General features: G+C 37.6%; 1 protein-coding gene across 1 annotated transcript; it reads left to right on the forward strand.

Moving 5' to 3' along the window:
* Window positions 1-9,767: 9,767 nt before the first annotated feature.
* On the forward strand, window positions 9,768-22,080 carry LOC306963089 (uncharacterized protein; the record flags this gene model as incomplete). Its single annotated transcript, XM_079556543.1, has 9 exons — window positions 9,768-9,900; window positions 10,669-10,749; window positions 11,383-11,463; window positions 11,514-11,654; window positions 12,223-12,303; window positions 15,653-15,910; window positions 19,575-19,852; window positions 21,676-21,797; window positions 21,864-22,080. The coding sequence occupies 9 exons, from the start codon at window positions 9,768-9,770 to the stop codon at window positions 22,078-22,080; spliced, it is 1,392 nt and encodes a 463-aa protein (XP_079412669.1).
* Window positions 22,081-22,452: the final 372 nt, after the last annotated feature.

Raw genomic sequence — 22,452 nt, forward strand, 5'->3', positions numbered from 1 at the left:
TTTAAAAGCTGTTAATTAAACTAAAACTATGGCTAAAATCTGATATTATCTGATCTGATCTAAATCTTATATATCGTCGCCTGATAAAAAAAACTAAATAGAAACAAGAGCTGCGTATCCTTTGAATTAAATGCTGAAGGAACAAGTCTGTGCTTTGTTCATGTTGAAGAAGCTTAAAGGTGCATTATGCAAGTTTATATGTGTAAAGAATACATACTCGTACTCATTCATGAGGTCCCGATACCAGAAACCGATACCATTTGACGTGCGGCCAGCGCGGCTACGAGGCGCGGCTACGAGGCGCGGCTACGAGGCGCAGCTACGAGGCGCAGCTACGAGGCGCAGCTACGAGGCGCAGCTACGAGGCGCAGCTCTCAGCTGAGGAGAGAAGAAGCAACAAACTGCAGAATAGTGTAAACACAATAATCCACATAGAGCTGACTTTATTACAGACTGCGCTCTCTAAACCAGAGTCTGAGCTGGATTTAACCAGAGCTCAATGTTGTTAAGCAGCGTCTGCAGTGTTTACAACATACAGGCTAACGATGCTAACTCGCTGCAGCGTCTGCAGTGTTTACAACATACAGGCTAACGATGCTAACTCGCTGCAGCGTCTGCAGTGTTTACAACATACAGGCTAACGATGCTAACTCGCTGCAGCGTCTGCATTGTTTACAACATACAGGCTAACGATGCTAACTCGCTGCAGCGTCTGCAGTGTTTACAACATACAGGCTAACGATGCTAACTCGCTGCAGCGTCTGCAGTGTTTACAACATACAGGCTAACGATGCTAACTCGCTGCAGCGTCTGCAGTGTTTACAACATACAGGCTAACGATGCTAACTCGCTGCAGCGTCTGCAGTGTTTACAACATACAGGCTAACGATGCTAACTCGCGGCTAGCAGTTTTGACCATTCTGACGCCGTTTTAAGCCCAGGGGTTTATTCATCTGAAAAACTAACCCAGCGACTAAAAAGTCCTCAGAAAATCCAAAGTAAAGACATACAGCATGTTTATATTGAGGAAAATGAGCTGCAGCAGAACAATGAAAACGCTGTAGCTTCTCGCTAAGTTACTACAAACACACGAGAAAATCTACAGGAGCTGAAGTAAAGACGAAAAGAGACCATTTAAGAAACATCTCAATACTATTGTTAAATAAAAACACATAAATGAATAAAGCTCAGGCATTGGGAGCTTTAGGACATGAGCTTTTCTGCCTATGATGGACAGAGACATAAAAATAAAACATTATATTGAATGAAAATAAAATAAATAAATAAATGGCATCAGCACAATTCTAATATAACTGCTCTTAAATGTGTCGCCGACTTTACTTAAGGAAATGTACATGAGTAAATTAACTGATTACAAACCAATCTGTGAAAAAAGTAAGAATGTTGAAGAAAATGCCTTGTACTCGTATCGGTATCGGCGAGTACTTAGATCCAAGTACTCGGTTTTAGAAAAAGTGGTATCGGTGCCTCCCTAACCTCGACAACGCTTAGGTTTTCTGGTGAGGCTCCGTCCGCAGTGAAAACCTTCCAAACAATTGATCCTGGAGCGTCTTGGAGACCAGTGCGATGGAAAGTAAAGACGCCATGATGACCACTCACAGCCACCGGGTCATCACAAGGTCAAATACCAACAAATATCAACTTTTTATTTATTTTTGGACATAAAATGTTGCGTAATGCACCTTTAAAGCAGCACAAGACGATGAAATCACGTTTACTAAGAGAATTTTCAATCGATTCGACTATATTTACCTTCTAGGGCCGGCGATTTTGGAAAAAACAATTATTCTTCCCATATTGATCGATCTCGATTTTCGATTCGATCGGTCTTTCCTGGACTAACAAGTAAACAGATGCTGCGGCCAAACTGAAAAGGACCGGAGTCACCAATACACACTAATGGAATCAGGAAGAAGAAGCTAACAGGCTAACGGGCGAAGCTAACTGCGGGCTAGCGTCACTTTAAACAGTATTTACAGCCAAGTTTGAGTGAAACACAATATCCCTCTGTCCCTTTGTCTTTCCTGTCTGCGTAGTATTTACTCTCACAGACAATTAATAAGTAAAAAAATCGTTTGCTACGACACCTGCAGTTGCGCTCATGGCCTCTAGGGGCAAGAGCTACTTAGAACTGCTTTAATTGGCTTGTTGCACGGTATGGCTATGCGAGTTCCTCTGACTTGAAGTTGTGAGCGCCAGTACTTCCTGTCTGTGTTCTTTTCCTGGAATAATAATAATCATATTCTCTGAAGATTATGTTGTGGGCAGTGACTTCCCGGTAGATGATCATTTACTGCGTGTTCCAATCTTAATGTAGGATGTACAGAGTTCAGATCGGAGACGCCTGTGATCAGAAAGGATTGATAGTTTGTCTTGAAGCTAAAGGCTAACATGCTATAAAATATTAACACTGTACAGCAAGTTGTTAACCTGCAGCAAGTGATCGTCTACCAGGAACTCACTGTCCACCAGAATCTTTAGGAAATATGAAGCAAAATCATTCATATAAATAATAAATAAAAACGGTCCCAAAATTGAACCTTGTGGTGCACCATACTCCACGGAATTCCTTTTAGATTCATGTTTTTTTTATACCGGGCTTTACCAAAATCTAAAAGCTTCTCGACTGGAGAGCAACAATGTAACGCCTCATTTGAAAGCTAAGACCTACAAAAGTCATTTTTGTTGTTTTTTAACCTCTTAACTCCCGCCTGAACCGAGAGGAACTTTTTCCTCACGTCATCAGATTTTTTTTTTCCATCATTTTTTTGTTGGGTGTTCAACTCATTTTTGTTACTTTTTCGTCATTTTTTCGTCAATTTTTCATCCCTTTTTTTGTCATTTTTTTGTCACATTTTGTCGAATTTTAGTCATTTTTTTTATTTTTTTTTGTAAATTTCTTTAGACATTTTTACCACTTTTTCATCAAATTTGTCATTTTTTTGTCACATTTTTGTTATTTTTTCGTAAATTTTTCATCACATTTTTTGTCATTTTTTTGTCACATTTTGTCGAATTTTTGTCATTTTTTGTAATTTTCTTGTGACATTTTTGCCACTTTTTCATCAAATTTTTGTCTTTTTTTGTCACATTTTTGTCAATGTGACAGAAACTTTTCGTCACGTCATTTTTGTCATATTTCTCTTGTTTTTTTCATCATTTTTTCTATCATTTTTTGTTGTGTTTTTCTCACGTTTTTGTATTTTTTTGTCCGTGTTTTTCTCATATTTTCGTCGACTTTTCATCCTCTTTTTCTCGCTATTTTGATGCTTTTCTTTTCAGCGTTTAGATTTGGGTAAAGCTCGGTTGAGGCGGGACCGGTGGCCCTTCTGTGCTCTTCCAGAATGGACACATGGCCGGTCCGCCCCTGATTCGAACGGGTCTAAGCTAATCGTAATGGAAGTGAAAACGAACAGGAAGTGCTAGCGCCCACAGCTTCAGCTCAGAGGAACTAGCGTAGCCACAACAAGCCCTGCCTGAAATGTTTCTGCAATAAAATTTGACTAAAACAAATGGTTAATTAACTAAAAGTTTTCCTTTGACTAAATCTTTACTAAACCCAGGGATGATCCGATCCCGGTATCGGATGTCGGAGCCGATACTGGAAAAAGCACGATATCGGGGTTCACTTCTCTGATACTGAACTGATGCCTGATTCGTCTCTCACCGTTTTAACAGAACAGAATGCTAAAGCTAACGGCAGCTCGTCAGGACTGGACAGAAACTGAATCACCTAAAGTCGCTTGATAGAATCTGAATAACCACTGCTGGAGTCGCCGAGTGTTTAAGTGTTTTACTTTATGAAATAATGTTGAGGAATTACTCATCTAACATGTGACTTCACACAGACACGTTTCTCAGCCTGAAAACACTCTCTTCCTTTTTGAAACAGCTGAGTTGTAAATGTGTTGTGTCCGATCGGTCTCCTTTAAATCATACAAGTCGCAACAACAAAAGAAAAAGAAAAGAAAAACGTATTTCTCCCAAAACATAAATTAAAGGGATGTTTCAGTATTTTTGACATAGGACCTCACTGCTACTGAGTGTTGTTCATTTCTGGAGATTTTTTTTAATTTTTTATTCCTGCAGTCCTTATATTTGAAGACTTTCGTGGTGCTAGGCTAGTGCTAGGCTAGTGCATGTCTATGGTAACTAGTAGCCTGCATTAAAAACAGTCTGAAGCACAGAGCACCTGAGGCAAATCACTTATAACAGACTAACCACATAAATGTCTGTGTCGACCGAGTACGCAGCGGCGGAGTGATCTGCTCTCTGACCGGATCTACCTGCGGCCGCTTTACTACACGTGGAATTCACAAAGGAGCTTCTACAAATCAGATCTGGCAACGTTTGGAGGACGAGCCCATGATTTTGAAGAGGTTTTTAATGCAGGCTACTAGTTACCATAGACATGCACTAGCCTAGCACTAGCCTAGCAATAGCCTAGCACTAGCCTAGCACTAGCCTAGCACCACGAAACTCTTCAAAAATCCCATTAACCCCTTAACTCCCACCTGAACCGAGCCCATTTTCTCCAGCTTTACCCCAATCCAAAAGCTTCTGGAAAAAAGGTGTGAAAATAGCAACAAAACTGAGACGAAAACATTGATGAAAATGTGAAAAAAGTGAGAAAAAATGTAACGAAAAATTGATTTAAAAAAATGTATGAAAAAGTGATAAGAATTTGACAAAATATTCAAATAATTTGACGAAAAAGTCACGAAAATGTTACAAAAATGAGACGACTGCCCAACAAAAAAAGTGATGAAAAAAAATCTGATGATGTGAGGAAAAAGATCCATTTAGTTTTGTAGGTCTTAGCTTTTCAAATGAGGTGGAAATGTGACAAAAGTGAGAAAAAAAGTGACAAAAAATGGATCAAAAAATGACAGAAATGTAAAAAAAAAAGGACAAAAAAGTGAGAAAAAATTTGCGAAAAATTGAGAGAAAAAATGGACGAGAAAGTGACAAAAAATTGATAAGAATTTGACGAAAAAGTTACAAAAATGAGACGAAAAAGTGATGAAAAAAAATCTGATGCTGTGAGGAAAAAGATCACTTTAGTTTTGTAGGTCTTTCAAATGAAGTGTCGGAGATGGAAATGTGACAAAAGTGAGAAAAAAAGTGACAAAAAATGGACCAAAAAATGACAGAAATGTTAAAAAAAAAAGGACAAAAAAGTGAGAAAAATTTTGCGAAAAATTGAGAAAAAATGGACGAGAAAGTGACAAAAAAATCACGAAAATGTTACAAAAATGAGACGACTGCCCAACAAAAAAGGTGATGCTTTGAGGTAAAAGATCCATTTAGTTTTTCACTTTCAAACGAGGCGTCACACTGGCCTACAGGATTCGGGTGAAGCTGAACTGGAGAAAATGCTCTCGGTTCAGGCGGGAGTTCAGAGGTTAAGCTTTAGGACCATCAGCCTGAGCTTGGATTGGAAATTGCAGTCGGGTAAGAATGATCCGTGTCGTTTATTGTCTCCGAATATAGAATTATCTGTCACATTGTCGGCAAAATCCCTCGAGAGAGAAAACAACATAGACCCCGTGCTCTGCTTCAATAAAAATCACTATTAAAGAAGCAGTTGATATAAATATATTCTTATCAGATGTCCTGTTAGTGAGGACGTCGCTGTACAGATGATCCAGCGTGTTTAGAACGATGTGACTCCATGTATCGAATATTTATCCCCCACAAACTGTTAAATTTGACGCAATAATGTAAGAAACCACTGCATTTCAGCCAGATGTCGGGTGTATTTATTGATGAAGAAATACAGAGTGAACTATTTGTCTTTTGTGGACTCTTCTTGTGTCGAAATACGAGGTTTGTTTTCAGGTTTCACGGTTGTTTAAGAGTTTGTTTCATTGGGAAGTCTGTGTGGAAGTGAAAGCAGCGGCTGAGCCTGTGTTTAGGGAAGTCGTGAATTCATAAACAGTTTATACGAACGTATCAGACAGAGAAATATTAACAAATCAGGATCAGCAGTGACTCGGCAGCTGAAAGTTATTCACCGGCTTTTTTCTCCACTTTATCTCCTGTTTTTAGGTCATGTTTGACGAACAGCTGCAGATCCATAGATACAGACACATCTCTGGAAGTGCCCATATATGGTCATGTTTGAAAACAGTTCAGGAGGAAAACAATTTTGAATTTTTTTTTAACTTTCTCTAATTATTCAAAAACAATGTAACAAACGCTGAAATATGAAAATAGTTTATACTAAATAAAGATGCAAAGACATGGGGAGGAGCAAAGTGGTTCAACAGCCCATAGATACATTAATAACAGAGAATGCTAACCTGATGCTACATGTTAGCATCGGGCTAATGATAGCTAGCGATAGCTACAACTGCCGTTTTTTCACTTCTACTGAACAATCTGCTGTGAGAAAATATCCATATGGGCCTGATTTACACTGGACTTTATTTATGTGATAAATAAGTTCATATTCCACCAGAAAATGGCTAAAAAGAGGGAAAACTGTGTTTCCTAAAAGTTCCTAAATTCTATTTTCCCCCTTGGTGAGGCCACGCCCCCTTCTGTGATGAGATGCGTCTATGTCAACAGCTACAGATATGGCGGATCTCCATGGTAACAGTGGATTTAAGAGTAAAAAAAACCAAAAAGACATGAATACAAAATCATAAAGAAAAACAAAATTAAAGTGAAGCATGTTTAACCGATCAAACATCCATGTTCTTCCTCTTTATCCGGGGCCGGGTCGCGGGGGCAGCAGTCTCACCACACACACCTCCTCCAGCTGTTCTGACCCCGAGGCCACACCTCCTCCAGCTGTTCTGACCCCGAGGCCACACCTCCTCCAGCTGTTCTGACCCCGAGGCCACACCTCCTCCAGCTGTTCTGACCCCGAGGCCACACCTCCTCCAGCTGTTCTGACCCCGAGGCCACACCAGGCCAGCTCGGAGACACCTGGGCCTGGAACACCTCCCGCGGGAGGCGACCAGGAGGTATCCGGAACAGACGCCCGAGCCACCTCAGCTGCTCCTTTCGACGTGAAGGAGCAGCGACTCTACTCCGAGCTCCTCCCGGGTCACTGAGCTCCTCACCCGATCTCGAAGCCTCACCATGTGAGGTCAAGGTACTTAAAGCTGGATTTACCTGGAGCGGAGTGTGGGCCGCTGTTCTTCCCTAGTCTCGCCAACCAGACTCCGCTTCTTTACAGAAGAGGGTCTGGCAACACTCACGCTTTCAAAGGAAGTGACGCAGCGATATGGAGCCGACCGACCAATCAGAGCAGCTCCTGAACGGGCGTCACGTTGTTGCGCTTTTGTTTTGTAGTTTTGCTCCGGTTTGCTTTTTGTTCTTAAGTGTTTCTGACATGAACGACAGAAGTCATTTCCTGAACTCCGTGTGGCAGGAGCGCCATCGTTAACGTCCCAATGATACAACTTTCTTGTCTCTGTTTCTGTCGTCACATCCGCTCTGTTCTCATTGGCTGCTGCGCTTCGGTCGTCCCACATTAGTCCCGCCTCCAGCAGTAGCTTTTTTACAACAGGATCGCCGGACTAGTCTCCTGTTTATTCATTAATAAACATCGGCTACTTCTTCCTAAAATCCACAGTCAACTCCTTTGTCTTTGATTTAAAGGAACAGGCCACCGTTTTTACACACTGAGATATGTTCTTACCTGAGCTTAGAGGAGTTGATGTGTACCTGTCTGATCTTTGTGCGTGTCCTCAGTCACGCACAGCAACCAAAGATGTTAGCATGTGTCCTCTACCAATGTATTCCTATGGCTCCAAACGGGGGTGAAGTTAGAAGCGACCACGGTCCTCCAGAGACCAGACGGGTACGGATCAACTCGTCTAAGCTCAGGTGACGGGAGAAACGGCGGCCTGTCGCTTTAAGAAGAGGTTGTTGCTCCTGCAGATGTAGCTCCTTCTGTCTGTCTGGCGTCTCGCTGTTACGGGAGATCAGTCCCAAGACGGCGGTGACATCTGCAAATGTAACAATCTGACAGTAGGAAGTGATCCAGAATCCGTGCAGTGACCCGGCAGCTGTGTGGGTGGTCATCATGGCGCCTTTTCTTTCCATCACACTGGTCTCTCGGCTCCAGGATCTCTCACCAGAAACCTACAAAACCGCCGTGATCAAAAGTAAAGGCGCCATGCGGACCACTCCAATGGGTCACCTTCAAAGTGTGGAAAAATAAGCACCTCTTTAGGCCATTTACAATGATGTTCAGCACTGACATTTGTAGAAAGTGATGCTTTTCTTCGGCCTACAGTTGGAGGCTGAACAAAGTCAGCCTCCACCCAGTGTTTATTTTGACAATATATTTTAGTTAAAGGAATAGGCCACCGTTTTTACATACTAAGATATGTTCTTACCTAACCTTAGCCGAGTTAATATATCCCCGTCTGGTCTTTGTCCGTGCGCTCACACATACGCAGCCTCTCCCACATGTCACATAGCTCCGAAAAAGCTCATGATAGAAGCTACCAAGCTCTTCCACGTGTTCCCTATTTAAATAAAGTTACGTGAAGTGTTTTCATGCCAAGTATATTTACACAGAAATGTAACATGTGGATTTTATAAGCAAATAAAAAGGGGGACTATATTGTGAGGCGTAATGATACGAGGAGCACAGCGTCCGCGTAGTAACTCCTAAAGACTTCCCGCTCACTTCCGTCAATAACCTTTAGGAGTTACTGCGCGGACGCTTTGCTCCTCGTATCATTACGCCTCACAATATAGTCCCCCTTTTTATCTGCTTATAAAATCCACATGTTACATTTCTGTGTAAATATACTTGGCATGAAAACACTTCACGTAACTTTATTTAAATAAGGAACACGTGGAAGAGCTTGGTAGCTTCTATCGTGAGCTTTTTTGGAGCTATGTGACATGTGGGAGAGGCTGCGTATGTGTGAGCGCACGGACAAAGACCAGACGGGGATATATTAACTCGGCTAAAGTGAGGTAAGAGCATATCTCAGTATGTAAAAACGGTGGCCTATTCCTTTAAATCAATTTAGTCTTAGTCTTTTGACAAAAATGTAATTCAATTTTAGTCGAGATTTAGTCTAAAAAATATCTTCAATTTTAGTCTAGTTTTAGTCGACTAAATTTAAGACTAATTGAGTGGACTTTGCATTGATAATATTGATTCTAATCATGTTTAATGTTGTTCCTCTGCTTCATGTTTCTGCTCCACATGAACAAAGCTCAGAGCTGATCCTTTAAACATGATCTGAGGCTCTTTCAGACGCTCAACACAAGTTCGGATGATTTTAGTCTCTGCTTTTCAGTTTTATTTAGTCTGATTTTAGTCGACTCAAATATCTGGACATTTTAGTCACAGTTTTAGTCTCATGAGAAACTTTTCATTTAGTTTTAGTCACATTTTAGTCACAAAAATATCACTTTGACTAAAATTAAGACACAAACTTACCTGCCTTTGCCATAGACTGTAAATTAAGACTGGACATGCACAAGCTAACTGAATCTCACTCATGCTAGCAATTTGCCTCTGCTTATGGAGCCAGAGGGTGAAAAACAAGCCTGTGCCACATCTCAGAACTGGTACCAGTGTTTTAAACCAGGACAAAGCACAGACGGGGCCGTGCAGCTTTGTTTAGGTTTCATTTCTCTGTAAATGTCAAAGGGAAGTGAGAGTGCAGCGGGGTCATGTGACCGGGCAGAGCTCCAGTACAACAGCCCCCGCCTGGTCTCTGCTCACAGACCCGACGACTCGCTGTGGGAGAAGAAGCACAAACATGGAGCTGCTGCACCTCGTCTGCATCGTGAGCGCTTTCCTCGCGCTCTGTGACTCGTACTGGACGTCCTGGACCACGGCGTACCCAGGTAAGGAGGAGGCTCTGGGCTCGTCCTGGACCACGGCGTACCCGGGTAAGGAGGGGGTTCTGGGGGCTCGTACTGGACCACGGCGTACCCGGGTAATGAGGGGGTTCTGGGCTCGTCCTGGACCACGGCGTACCCAGGTAAGGAGGAGGTTCTGGTTATAGGGTGAGCTTATTGTTTTCATTGTCCCCTGCATCAAAGCCTCGAGGTCAGGCGTTTCTAACCAGGGGCGTTTTTTTGTCACATTTTGTAGATTTTTTGTCATTTTTTGTTGAATTTTTGTCATTTTTTGTCATTTTTTTGGTCACATTTTGTTGAATTTTTGTCATTTTTTTGGTCACATTTTGTTGAATTTTTGTCATTTTTTGTTGAATTTTTGTCATTTTTTTTGTCACATTTTGTTGAATTTTTGTCATTTTTTTTGTCACATTTTGTTGAATTTTTGTTATTTGTTTTGTTGAATTTTTGTCATTTTTTGTTGAATTTTTGTCATTTTTTTTGTCACATTTTGTTGAATTTTTGTCATTTTTTTGTTGAATTTTTGTCATTTTTTGTTGAATTTATGTCTTTTTTTTTGTCACATTTTGTTGAATTTTTGTCATTTTTTTTGTCACATTTTGTTGAATTTTTGTCATTTTTTTTGTCACATTTTGTTGAATTTTTGTCATTTTTTTTGTCACATTTTGTTGAATTTTTGTCACATTTTTTGTTGAATTTTTGTCATTTTTACTGGAGAAAATGGGACCCGTTCAGGTGGAAGTTAAGAGGTTTATAATAATAATAAATAATAATAATAACACGCGCTTTGTGACGGAGACTCGTACTGGACGTCCTGGACCACGGCGTACCCAGGTAAGGAGGAGGTTCTGGGCTCGTCCTGGACCACGGCGTACCCAGGTAAGGAGGAGGTTCTGGTTATAGGGTGAGCTTATTGTTTTCATTGTCCCCTGCATCAAAGCCTCGAGGTCAGGCGTTTCTAACCAGGGGCGTTTTTTTGTCACATTTTGTAGATTTTTTGTCATTTTTTGTTGAATTTTTGTCATTTTTTTGGTCACATTTTGTTGAATTTTTGTCATTTTTTGTTGAATTTTTGTCATTTTTTTTGTCACATTTTGTTGAATTTTTGTCATTTTTTTTGTCACATTTTGTTGAATTTTTGTTATTTGTTTTGTTGAATTTTTGTCATTTTTTGTTGAATTTTTGTCATTTTTTTTGTCACATTTTGTTGAATTTTTGTCATTTTTTTGTTGAATTTTTGTCATTTTTTGTTGAATTTATGTCTTTTTTTTTGTCACATTTTGTTGAATTTTTGTCATTTTTTTTGTCACATTTTGTTGAATTTTTGTCATTTTTTTTGTCACATTTTGTTGAATTTTTGTCATTTTTTTTGTCACATTTTGTTGAATTTTTGTCACATTTTTTGTTGAATTTTTGTCATTTTTACTGGAGAAAATGGGACCCGTTCAGGTGGAAGTTAAGAGGTTTATAATAATAATAAATAATAATAATAACACGCGCTTTGTGACGGAGACTCGTACTGGACGTCCTGGACCACGGCGTACCCGGGTAATGAGGGGGTTCTGGGCTCGTACTGGACCACGGCGTACCCGGGTAAGGAGGAGGTTCTGGGCTCGTCCTGGACCACGGCGTACCCGGGTAAGGAGGGGGTTCTGGGGGCTCGTACTGGACGTCCTGGACCACGGCGTACCCGGGTAAGGAGGAGGTTCTGGGCTCGTACTGGACCACGGCGTACCCGGGTAAGGAGGAGGCTCTGGGCTCGTACTGGACCACGGCGTACCCGGGTAAGGAGGGGGTTCTGGTTATAGGGTGAGCTTATTGTTTTCATTGTCCCCTGCATCAAAGCCTCGAGGTCAGGCGTTTCTAACCAGGGGCGTTTTTTTGTCACATTTTGTAGATTTTTTGTCATTTTTTGTTGAATTTTTGTCATTTTTTGTCATTTTTTTGGTCACATTTTGTTGAATTTTTGTCATTTTTTTTTGTCACATTTTGTTGAATTTTTGTTATTTGTTTTGTTGAATTTTTGTCATTTTTTGTTGAATTTTTGTCATTTTTTTTGTCACATTTTGTTGAATTTTTGTCATTTTTTTGTTGAATTTTTGTCATTTTTTGTTGAATTTATGTCATTTTTTTTGTCACATTTTGTTGAATTTTTGTCATTTTTTTTTGTCATTTTTTGTTGAATTTTTGTCATTTGTTTTGTTGAATTTTTGTCACATTTTTGTTGAATTTTTGTCATTTTTTGTTGATTTTTTGTCATTTTTACTGGAGAAAATGGGACCCGTTCAGGTGGAAGTTAAGAGGTTAATAATAATAATAAATAATAATAATAACACGCGCTCTGTGACGGAGACTCGTACTGGACGTCCTGGACCACGGCGTACCCAGGTAAGGAGGAGGTTCTGGGCTCGTCCTGGACCACGGCGTACCCGGGTAAGGAGGAGGTTCTGGGCCATATGTCCTGTATTCTGGAAGAGCACAGAGGGGCCACTGGCTCCAGGGCCACCAGTCCCGTCTCAACCGAGCTTTACCCAAATCTAAAAGCTAAAAAGAAAAGCATCAAAATAGCGAGAAAAAGAGGAAAACATGAGAAAAACACGGACAAAAAACACAACAAAAGAAAAAATAAAAATAAAAAAAATAAACAAAAATTCAACAAAAATGTGACAAAAATTCAACAAAAATGTGACAAAAATTCAACAAAAAAATTAAAAAAATTCAACAAAAAAATTACAAAAATGTGACAAAAATGTGACAAAAATGTGACAAAAATTCAACAAAAAAATTACAAAAATTCAACAAAAATGTGACAAAAATTCGACAAAAATCCAACAAAAATTCAACAAAAAGTGACCAAAATTCAACAAAAAAATTAAAAAAATCCAACAAAAAAATTACAAAAATGTGACAAAAATTCGACAAAAAATCAACAAAAACTCAACAAAAATGTGACAAAAATTAACAAATATTCTACAAAAATTCAACAAAAAAATTACAAAAATTCAACAAAAATGTGACAAAAATTCAACAAAAAATGTTTAAAAATTCAACAAAAATTCAACAAAAAAATTACAAAAATTCAACAAAAATTCAACAAAAATGTGACAAAAATTAAAGAAAAAAGAAAAAGAAAAAAAACATACAAAATGTGACACAACACAGCAACAGCGCGAGGAAAAAGGTCAGTTTTTTGGGTCTTAGCTTTCAGATGAGGTGCTACACAGGCCTATATAATGGCCAAAGAGGACAGAATGCCTTTGGTTCAGGCGGGGGGTAAGAGGTTCACATATGTATTTGTGGAAGTGTCACATTTACGCTGATTTGGGCCGGGCTGGTCAGAGTCCAGGGCTGTTTCTCAGTCCGGCCCTGGCTATAGTTACAGGGTGAGCTTATTGTTTTCTTTCTCCCCTGCATCAGAGCCTCGAGGTCAGGCGTTTCTAACCAGGGGATTGAACCTGCGACCTTACTTCAGCGACTGCGTTGTGAAAGCCTGAATTATTCTGAAAAAAGGAACCGATTTGGAGAAGTTTGCTTGATTTTGGGAAACAAAACTCCACAGAGGGATCGCTTCTCGTTTCTCACATCACTTCTATTGAACCAGCGAATATTACATGACTTTAAAACATTAACCTCTTACCCCCCGCCTGAACCAAAGGCCTTCTGTCCTCTTTGGCTACAGGCCTGTGTGACGCCTCATTTGAAAGCTAAGACCCACAAAACTGATCTTTTTCCTCACGTTGTTGCTGTGTTGTGTCACCTTTTTTATGTTTTTTTTTTCTTTACTTTTTTTCATTTTTTGTCACATTTTTGTTGAATTTTTGTCACTTTTTTGTCACATTTTTGTTGAATTTTTGTTGAATTTTTGACATTTTTTTGTCACATTTTTGTTGAATTTTTGTTGAATTTTTGTCATTTTTTTGTCACATTTTTGTTGAATTTTTGTTGAATTTTTGTTGAATTTTTGTTGAATTTTTGTTGAATTTTTGTCATTTTTTTGTCACATTTTTGTCATTTTTTGTCACATTTTTGTTGAATTTTTGTCATTTTTTTGTCATTTTTTTGTCACATTTTTGTTGAATTTTTGTCACTTTTTGTTGAATTTTTGTTGAATTTTTGTTGAATTTTTGTTGAATTTTTGTTGAATTTTTGTTGAATTTCTGTTGAATTTTTGTTGAATTTTTGTCACATTTTTGTCATTTTTTTGTCACATTTTTGTTGAATTTTTGTCACATTTTTGTTGAATTTTTGTCATTTTTTGTTGAATTTTTGTCATTTTTTTGTCACATTTTTGATGAATTTTTGTCACTTTTTTGTCACATTTTTGTTGAATTTTTGTTGAATTTTTGACATTTTTTTGTTGAATTTTTGTTGAATTTTTGTTGAATTTTTGTCATTTTTTTGTCACATTTTTGTTGAATTTTTGTTGAATTTTTGTTGAATTTTTGTCATTTTTTTGTCACAGTTTTGTCATTTTTTGTCACATTTTTGTTGAATTTTTGTCATTTTTTTGTCATTTTTTTGTCACATTTTTGTTGAATTTTTGTCACTTTTTGTCGAATTTTTGTTGAATTTTTGTTGAATTTTTGTTGAATTTTTGTTGAATTTTTGTTGAATTTCTGTTGAATTTTTGTTGAATTTTTGTCACATTTTTGTCCTTTTTTTGTCACATTTTTGTTGAATTGTTGTCATTTTTTTGTCATTTTTTTGTCACATTTTTGTTGAATTTTTGTCACATTTTTGTTGAATTTTTGTTGAATTTTTGTCATTTTTTGTCACATTTTTGTTGAATTTTTGTTGAATTTTTGTTGAATTTTTGTTGAATTTTTGTCATTTTTTTGTCACATTTTTGTCATTTTTTGTCACATTTTTGTTGAATTTTTGTCATTTTTTTGTCATTTTTTTGTCACATTTTTGTTGAATTTTTGTTGAATTTTTGTTGAATTTTTGTTGAATTTTTGTTGAATTTTTGTTGAATTTTTGTTGAATTTTTGTTGAATTTTTGTCATTTTTTTGTCACATTTTTGTCATTTTTTGTCACATTTTTGTTGAATTTTTGTCATTTTTTTGTCATTTTTTTGTCACATTTTTGTTGAATTTTTGTTGAATTTTTGTTGAATTTTTGTTGAATTTTTGTTGAATTTTTGTTGAATTTTTGTTGAATTTCTGTTGAATTTTTGTCACATTTTTGTCACATTTTTGTCATTTTTTTGTCACATTTTTGTTGAATTTTTGTCATTTTTTTGTCATTTTTTTGTCACATTTTTGTTGAATTTTTGTCATTTTTTTGTCACATTTTTGTTGAATTTTTGTCGTTTTTTCACTGGAGAAAATGGGACTCGTTCAGGTGGAAGTTAAGAGGTTAATAATAATAATAAATAATAATAATAACACATCTTGTACAGCGCTTTTTTGGACACTCAAAGACGCTTCACATGTGGAATAAAACAAAACAAAAAGGGGGTTTAGGAAAAGCGAGGCTCAGACGTTCTTAAAGAGACAGAGGCCTATTTCAAGACATTCACTACAGCCATTTTGAGAGAGACATTTTATACAAGGCAGTTATTCTAATTTACTGCATTTACAGACCAACAGAAGGTTTGTCATCATTGTAGTGAGATATAGACTGGTGCTGTGGGACTGACAAAAGCAGAACACCCCCTCTTTAAAGCAGAACACCCCCTCTTTAAAGCAGAACACCCCCTCTTAAAGCAGAACACCCCCTCTTTAAAGCAGAACACCCCCTCTTTAACGGCATCTACCTCTCTGCTCCTGCTGTTTGCAGTGGGTCCCGGAGTCAACCTCAAAGGGAAGATGGTGACTCTCTCTCCGGAGTCAGGGGTGACCTTCTACCCGGCGTACTTCCAGCCTTCAGCAGAGGAGGGCGCCGCAACAACGCAGACAACCACGGACTGGCCGAGGTGGTCAGAACAATCGCAGTGGACGTCCAGGCCATGGTACGACACCTCAACCCCACAGCCATGGTGGTACACGACACGACCGTGGTGGTACACGACAACCCCACCACCTCCGACCACTAGAGGTCAGTACTGCGTCCACTCACACACTATGATGACATGAGCTCGAGGAATTGGCTTGTTGCACGGTATGGCTATGCTAGTTCCTCTGACCTGAAGGTGTGAGCGCCAGGACTTCCTGTCTGTTTTCTTTTCCTGGAATAATAATCATATTTTCCACAGATTATGTTGTGGGCGGTGAGTTTCCGGTAGATGATCATTTACTGTGTGTTTAAATCATGAAGTTCAGATCAGAGACGCCTGTGATCATGAAGGATTGAGAGTTTGTCTTGAAGCTAAAGGCTAACATGCTATAAAAGAATATATATAAAAAGGCACTATTTCAAGTTGTGTAATGCATTAACCCCTTAACTCCCACCTGAACCGAGCACATTTTCTCGACGAAAACAATGATGGAAATGTGGCAAAAATGTCACAAAAATGTCACAAAAAAATGAGCAAAAAATTACAAAAATGTCACAAAAAAATGAGCAAAAAATTACAAAAATGTCACAAAAATGTCACAAAAAATTGAGGAAAAAATTGAGGAAAAATTACAAAAATGTGATAAAAAAAATTACAAAAATGTGATAAAAAAATCACAAAAATGTGATAAAAAAATTACAAAAATGTGATAAAAAATTGACAAAAAAAAAAAATGTGACCAAAAAATGGAAAAAAAAGTGACAAAAATGATGGGGAAAAAAATCAGGCGGGAGTTAAGAGGTTAAATTAGCCTTTAGCTTAAAGACAAACTCCCTGATCCTTACAAACATAAACGTCTCCTCTATGGAACTCACTGGTCTGAGCTAATCTTAATGGAAGTGAATACGAACAGGAAGTACTAGCGCCCACAGCTTCAGCTCAGAGGAACTAGCGTAGCCACATTGTGCAACAAGCCTATTGTAAAGTTGCCAGTCGTTTTCCACCATTAACGGCACTTGTAATGAAAATAATTAGATGGCACCTCTCGTTGGTCCTCATGGCGGGGGCTGGCATTGCTGCTACACCACCCCCTAGTGGCCAGAGAGGAGTCCAGAAGCAAAAAGCAGCTTAAACGTCTGGCTCCAAACAGTATTATCTTCTCTAAAGATGGAGGTTCCTCCTGCGACACCACTGAGGGGAGGGTCTTATGTTTAAACACGCTGGTTCTTGTTCTTTTGTTGTAAAGTTTGAGCTTTTGGCTTTGATTGACAGGCCCTGGGGAGCTGTGGAGCCGCTCTTCACCTTTTGGCTCTTTTTAGGAACATGTTCTGTAGGAAGGAGAAGGGTCTGAATGCAGGACAACGAACGCTTAACCTCTGAACCCCCACCTGAACATGTTTTCTCCTGTTCTCCAGATTCTCCCAATCTAAAAGCTTCTTCAAAATAGTAGGGGAAAAAAAGAAAATGAGGATGACAAAAATTACAAATATTGAGCAAAAAAGCGACAAAAATCCAGCGCAAAAAAAAGACAAAAATTCAGCCAAAAATGTGACAATAATTCAACAAAAAGTGACAAAAATCCAGCAAAAAAATGACAAAAATCCAGCAAAAAAGTGACAAAAAACCAACAAAAAAGTGACAAAAAACCAACAAAAAAGTGATAAAAATCCAACAAAAAAGTGACAAAAATCCAGCAAAAAAGTGACAAAAATCCAACAAAAAAGTGACAAAAATCCAGCAAAAAAGTGACAAAAATCCAACAAAAAAGTGACAAAAATCCAGCAAAAAAGTGACAAAAATCCAACAAAAAAGTGACAAAAATCCAGCAAAAAAGTGACAAAAATCCAACAAAAAAGTGACAAAAATCCAGCAAAAAAGTGACAAAAATCCAACAAAAAAGTGACAAAAATCCAGCAAAAAAGTGACAAAAATCCAACAAAAAAGTGACAAAAATCCAGCAAAAAAGTGACAAAAATCCAACAAAAAAGTGACAAAAATCCAGCAAAAAAGTGACAAAAATCCAGCAAAAAAGTGACAAAAATCCAGCAAAAAAGTGACAAAAATCCAACAAAAAAGTGACAAAAATCCAGCAAAAAAGTGACAAAAATCCAACAAAAAAGTGACAAAAATCCAACAAAAAAGTGACAAAAATCCAGCAAAAAAGTGACAAAAATCCAGCAAAAAAGTGACAAAAATCCAGCAAAAAAACAAAACAAAAATCCAGCAAAAAAGTGACAAAAATCCGGCAAAAAAGTGACAAAAGACAAGTAATTTATAAAAATGACAAAAACACATATGGGAAATAAAAAGTGCCGACAATGGCAAAGAGGAGAGAATGCGTTTGGTTTAGGCGGGTGGTAAGAGGTTAAACTGTTCCAAACTAACCCTAAACCGAACCCTAATCTTAACCTTGAGGGTATTGGAGTTTACTATTTTTTATTTATCCATTTTGACTTCACTTACAGAGGAAGTGCCGGTTCAGGCCCAGTAAAAACGGCACAGGCACAGACATACACAGTCAACATGTGCTATAATAAAAACATTAAAAACAATAGTGTTCACACAGCTTCAGACCCGTCATGTAGGGGGAGGAAAATACATCATTTTAACATTTTTAAACTCTGTATAGTCCCTTTAAAATGTAAATAAAGCCTGAAAGTTGCTGTAAACACCCTTGTTGTGGGAATCCTGTCACAAACTTTTGGCTCTGAAGAAAAGATCTGGCTAATTTGAACCGTCAAGGCAAGACCAGCTGTTTTCATTTGTTGGACTTTTTCGATCTGCCTAAACATTCATTTTGTATTGTGTTCCATATTGTTGTTATTCTAAAGGCCTTTAACCCCTTAACTCCCGCCTGAACCGAGCACAGTTTCTCCAGTTTGGCTTCACCCCAATCCAAAAGCTTCTGAAAAAAAGTAACAAAACTGAGACGAAAACAATGATGGAAATGTGACAAAAAAGTGAGAAAATTGACAAAAAAAGACGAAAAATTGATTAAAAAAATGGACAAAAATTGGATAAAAAATGGACGAAAAAATAACAAAAAAAGACAAAAATGTGATAAAAAAAAATTATAAAAAAATTACAAAAATGTGAAAAAAATGTGAAAAAAATGTGAAAAAAATGTGAAAAAAATGACAAAAAAATGTGACAAAAAAATTGATAAAAAAAATGGACAAAAATTGGATAAAAAATGGACGAAAAAATGACAAAAAATGACAAAAAATGTGACAAAAAAATGACAAAAATTTGATTAAAAAAATGACGAAAAAATAACAAAAAAATGACAAAATGTGACAAAAAAATGACAAAAAAATGACAAAAAAATGACAAAAAATGACAAAAAATTGATAAAAAAATTATAAACAAATTACAAAAAAATTACAAAAATTTGAAAAAAATGTGACAAAAAATTACAAAAAAAATGTTAAAAATTTGATTAAAAAATTGACCAAAAAATGACAAAAATTTGACAAAAAAGTTTAAAAAAAAAATGAGTTGAATCCCCAACAAAAAAATGATGGTAAAAAGATGTGATGACGTGAGGAAAAAGCTCCTCTCGGTTCAGGCGGGAGTTAAGGGTTAATGCTTTTGGAGCTCAGATCAAACAGGAGGAACCGGGCGTTTTGAACTGAATATCCAGGTTTAATCAGACCAGAAATGTCGAGTATGTTTTTTCAACATTATGTAAAGTGTAAAAAGGCATCATGTGAGCCCTTCATGCGTCTTAACCAGTGTCTCGCGGTGTTTGTGCGCCCCCTGCAGGCGTGTCCGTGTGCCTGCGCTACGTGTCCGACTCCAGCTCCTTCACTCTGTTCAAACTGGCTCCTCGCTCGCCGCTGTCCGTCACCTGGAACAACCCGTGGTACGCCATGAGCTGGTACTACTACTCCCAGGTGTCCCTGAACCCCCGGATCTCCCTGTGGTCCTCGGTCCGGACCCAGCCCTGGACCAGCGTCTGCGTCGTCCTGGACTCGCTCAAGAACGTGGTCCAGGTCTTCCAGGGGGGGGCCATGAGCATCAGGAAGATACTGTCATCAAGGGTAAGAGTGGAGGAGGAGGAGGAGGAGGAGGAGGAGGAGGAGGAGGAGGAGGAGGAGGAGGAGGAGGAGGAGGAGGAGGAGGAGGATCTTTTTCCTCACGTCATCACATTTTTTTTCCATCATTTTTTTGTTGGGTATTCAACTAATTTTTGTCACTTTTTGGTCATTTTTTGGGTCAAATTTTTGTCAAATTTTTTGTCAAACTTCTGTAATTTTTTCGTCAATTTCTTGTGACATTTTTGTGACATTTTTGCCACTTTTTCATCCATTTTTCGTCACTTTTTTGTCATTTTTTCGTCCATTTTTTGTAAATTTCTTATCAAATTTTTGTCACATTTTTGTCACATTTTTGTCATTTTTTTGTCAATTTTTTGTCTTTTTTTGTCAATTTTTTTAATCAAATTTTTGTCATGTTTTTGTCACATTTTGTCGAATCTTTGTCATTTTTTTGGTTATTTTTTGTCAATTTTTCGTCACTTTTTTGTCATTTTTTTGTCCATTTTTTGTCATTTTTTTGTACATTTTTTATCAAATTTTTGTCACATTTTTGTCACATTTCTGTAATTTTTTCGTCAATTTCTTGTCAATTTCTTGTGACATTTTTGCCACTTTTTCGTCATTTTTTTTGTAAATTTTTTATCAAATTTGTCACATTTTTTTCATTTTTTAGTCTTTTTTTTTTTTTAAGTCAATTTTTTCTAAAAGTTTTGTCATGTTTTTGTCACATTTCTATCATTTTTTTCGTCAATTTTTTTTATTTTTTTGTCACATTTTGTCGAATTTTGGTCATTTTTTTGGTAATTTTTCATCAATTTTTCGTCATTTTTTCGTTCATTTTTTTGTAAATTTTTTATCAAATTTTTGTCACATTTTTGTCATTTTTTTCGTCAATTTTTTATTTTTTTGTCCCATTTAGTCACATTTTTGTTAATTTTTTGTCAATTGTTTGGTCATTTTTTTAAATCAATTTTTTGTATTTTTTTGTCACATTATGTCGAATTTTTGTCATTTTTTTGGTATTTTTTCATCAATTTTTCGTCATTTTTTTGTAAATTTTTTATCAAATTTTTGTCAAATGTTTGTCATTTTTTAGTCACATTTTTTTTTTGTCAATTTTTTATAAAAAATGTGTCATGTTTTTGTCACATTTCTGTCATTTTCTTCGTCAATTTTTATTTTTTTGTCACATTTTTGTAAATTTTTTCGTCATTTTTTTCGTCCATTTGTTGTGACATTTTTGTGACATTTTTTGCCACTTTTTCATCAATTTTTCGTCACTTTTTTGTCATTTTTTTGTAAATTTTGTATCAATTTTTTGTCACATTTTTAGTCATTTTTCTTTTTTCTGGTCAATTTTTTATGTTTTTGTCACATTTAGTCACATTTTTGTTATTTTTTTGTAATTTTTTTCGTCAATTTTTTTTGTCTAATTTTTGTCAATTTTTCGTCACTTTTTTGTCATTTTTTTAATCAAATTTTTGTATTTTTTTTGTCACATTATGTCGAATGTTTGTCATTTTTTTGTCAATGTTTTCTCACTTTTTGGTCACATTTCCATCCTTGTTTTTGTCTGTTTTGTTGCTATTTTCTCATCTCATGTTTGGATCTATATACTTTATTATGAAATATTGCGCTGGCTTTTCCCACATACAGATACAGACGGCGAAGTATGAACTTATTTATCACATACAAGTAAAGTCAAGTGTAAATCAGGCCCATGTGGATATTTTCTCTCCCTTCTCTGACGAGATGCGTCTGTATCTGTGTATATATAAGTTTAGTTTCTGTACATCCTAGTGTATGTTTGTCATGTGCGTTTGCAGATGGTTTGGTCCGGGGAGCCGGTGCTGGAGATCCCGGGCTTTGACGGGCAGGTGACGGACGTGGAGGTTTGGGATTACCCCCTGCAGTACAAGGAGGTGTTCGGGTACATGCAGAACTACGGGTGAGCCGGGACACGCAGAGGAACCTCACATGAGTGCACGTTCAGCTGATGTTTGTCCCTCCCCAGGTCCAGCGGCTCAGTCCTGACCTGGTCCAACATCGCGTACAGGCCCCGAGGGAAGGTCCTGGTGGAGGAGACCTACACCCAGCGCTCGGGGGGGGCCACCAGGTCCATCAGCTGCAGCGAGGCCGAGGAGCAGCTGAGCGGGAGCAAGCACGACAAACAGCGCAAATACAAGAAGATGGTCTGTGCGAGGAGGGAGAAGAGGAAGGAGAGGCTCTGAGCGAGGAGGAGGCAGGAGAGGAGGCAGGAGAGGAGGCAGAGGCTCTGAGCGAGGAGGAGGAGGAGGAGGCAGAAGCTCTGAGCCCAAATCTATAACAACACTTTAGATACAAGTGATTTTGTGTTAATTTGACGTCTATATACACTGCTCACAAAAACTTAGGGCACACTCAAAAAACACATCCTAAATGTCAATCAATTCGATTTGTCGGATGAAAATCTTTCTTCATAGTGTCGGGCAATGTGTTGAGAACAAAATAACATAAGAATGATAAATGGAAATCAAATTCTCAGCCTGGTCTGGATCCAAAATTATAGTCAAAATCAAAGTGACAAATCAGGTCACTGGTTGATCCAAATTCTGTAGAAATTC

This window comes from Gobius niger (assembly GCF_951799975.1).
Source record: "Gobius niger genome assembly, chromosome: 5".
NCBI lineage: Eukaryota > Metazoa > Chordata > Actinopteri > Gobiiformes > Gobiidae > Gobius > Gobius niger.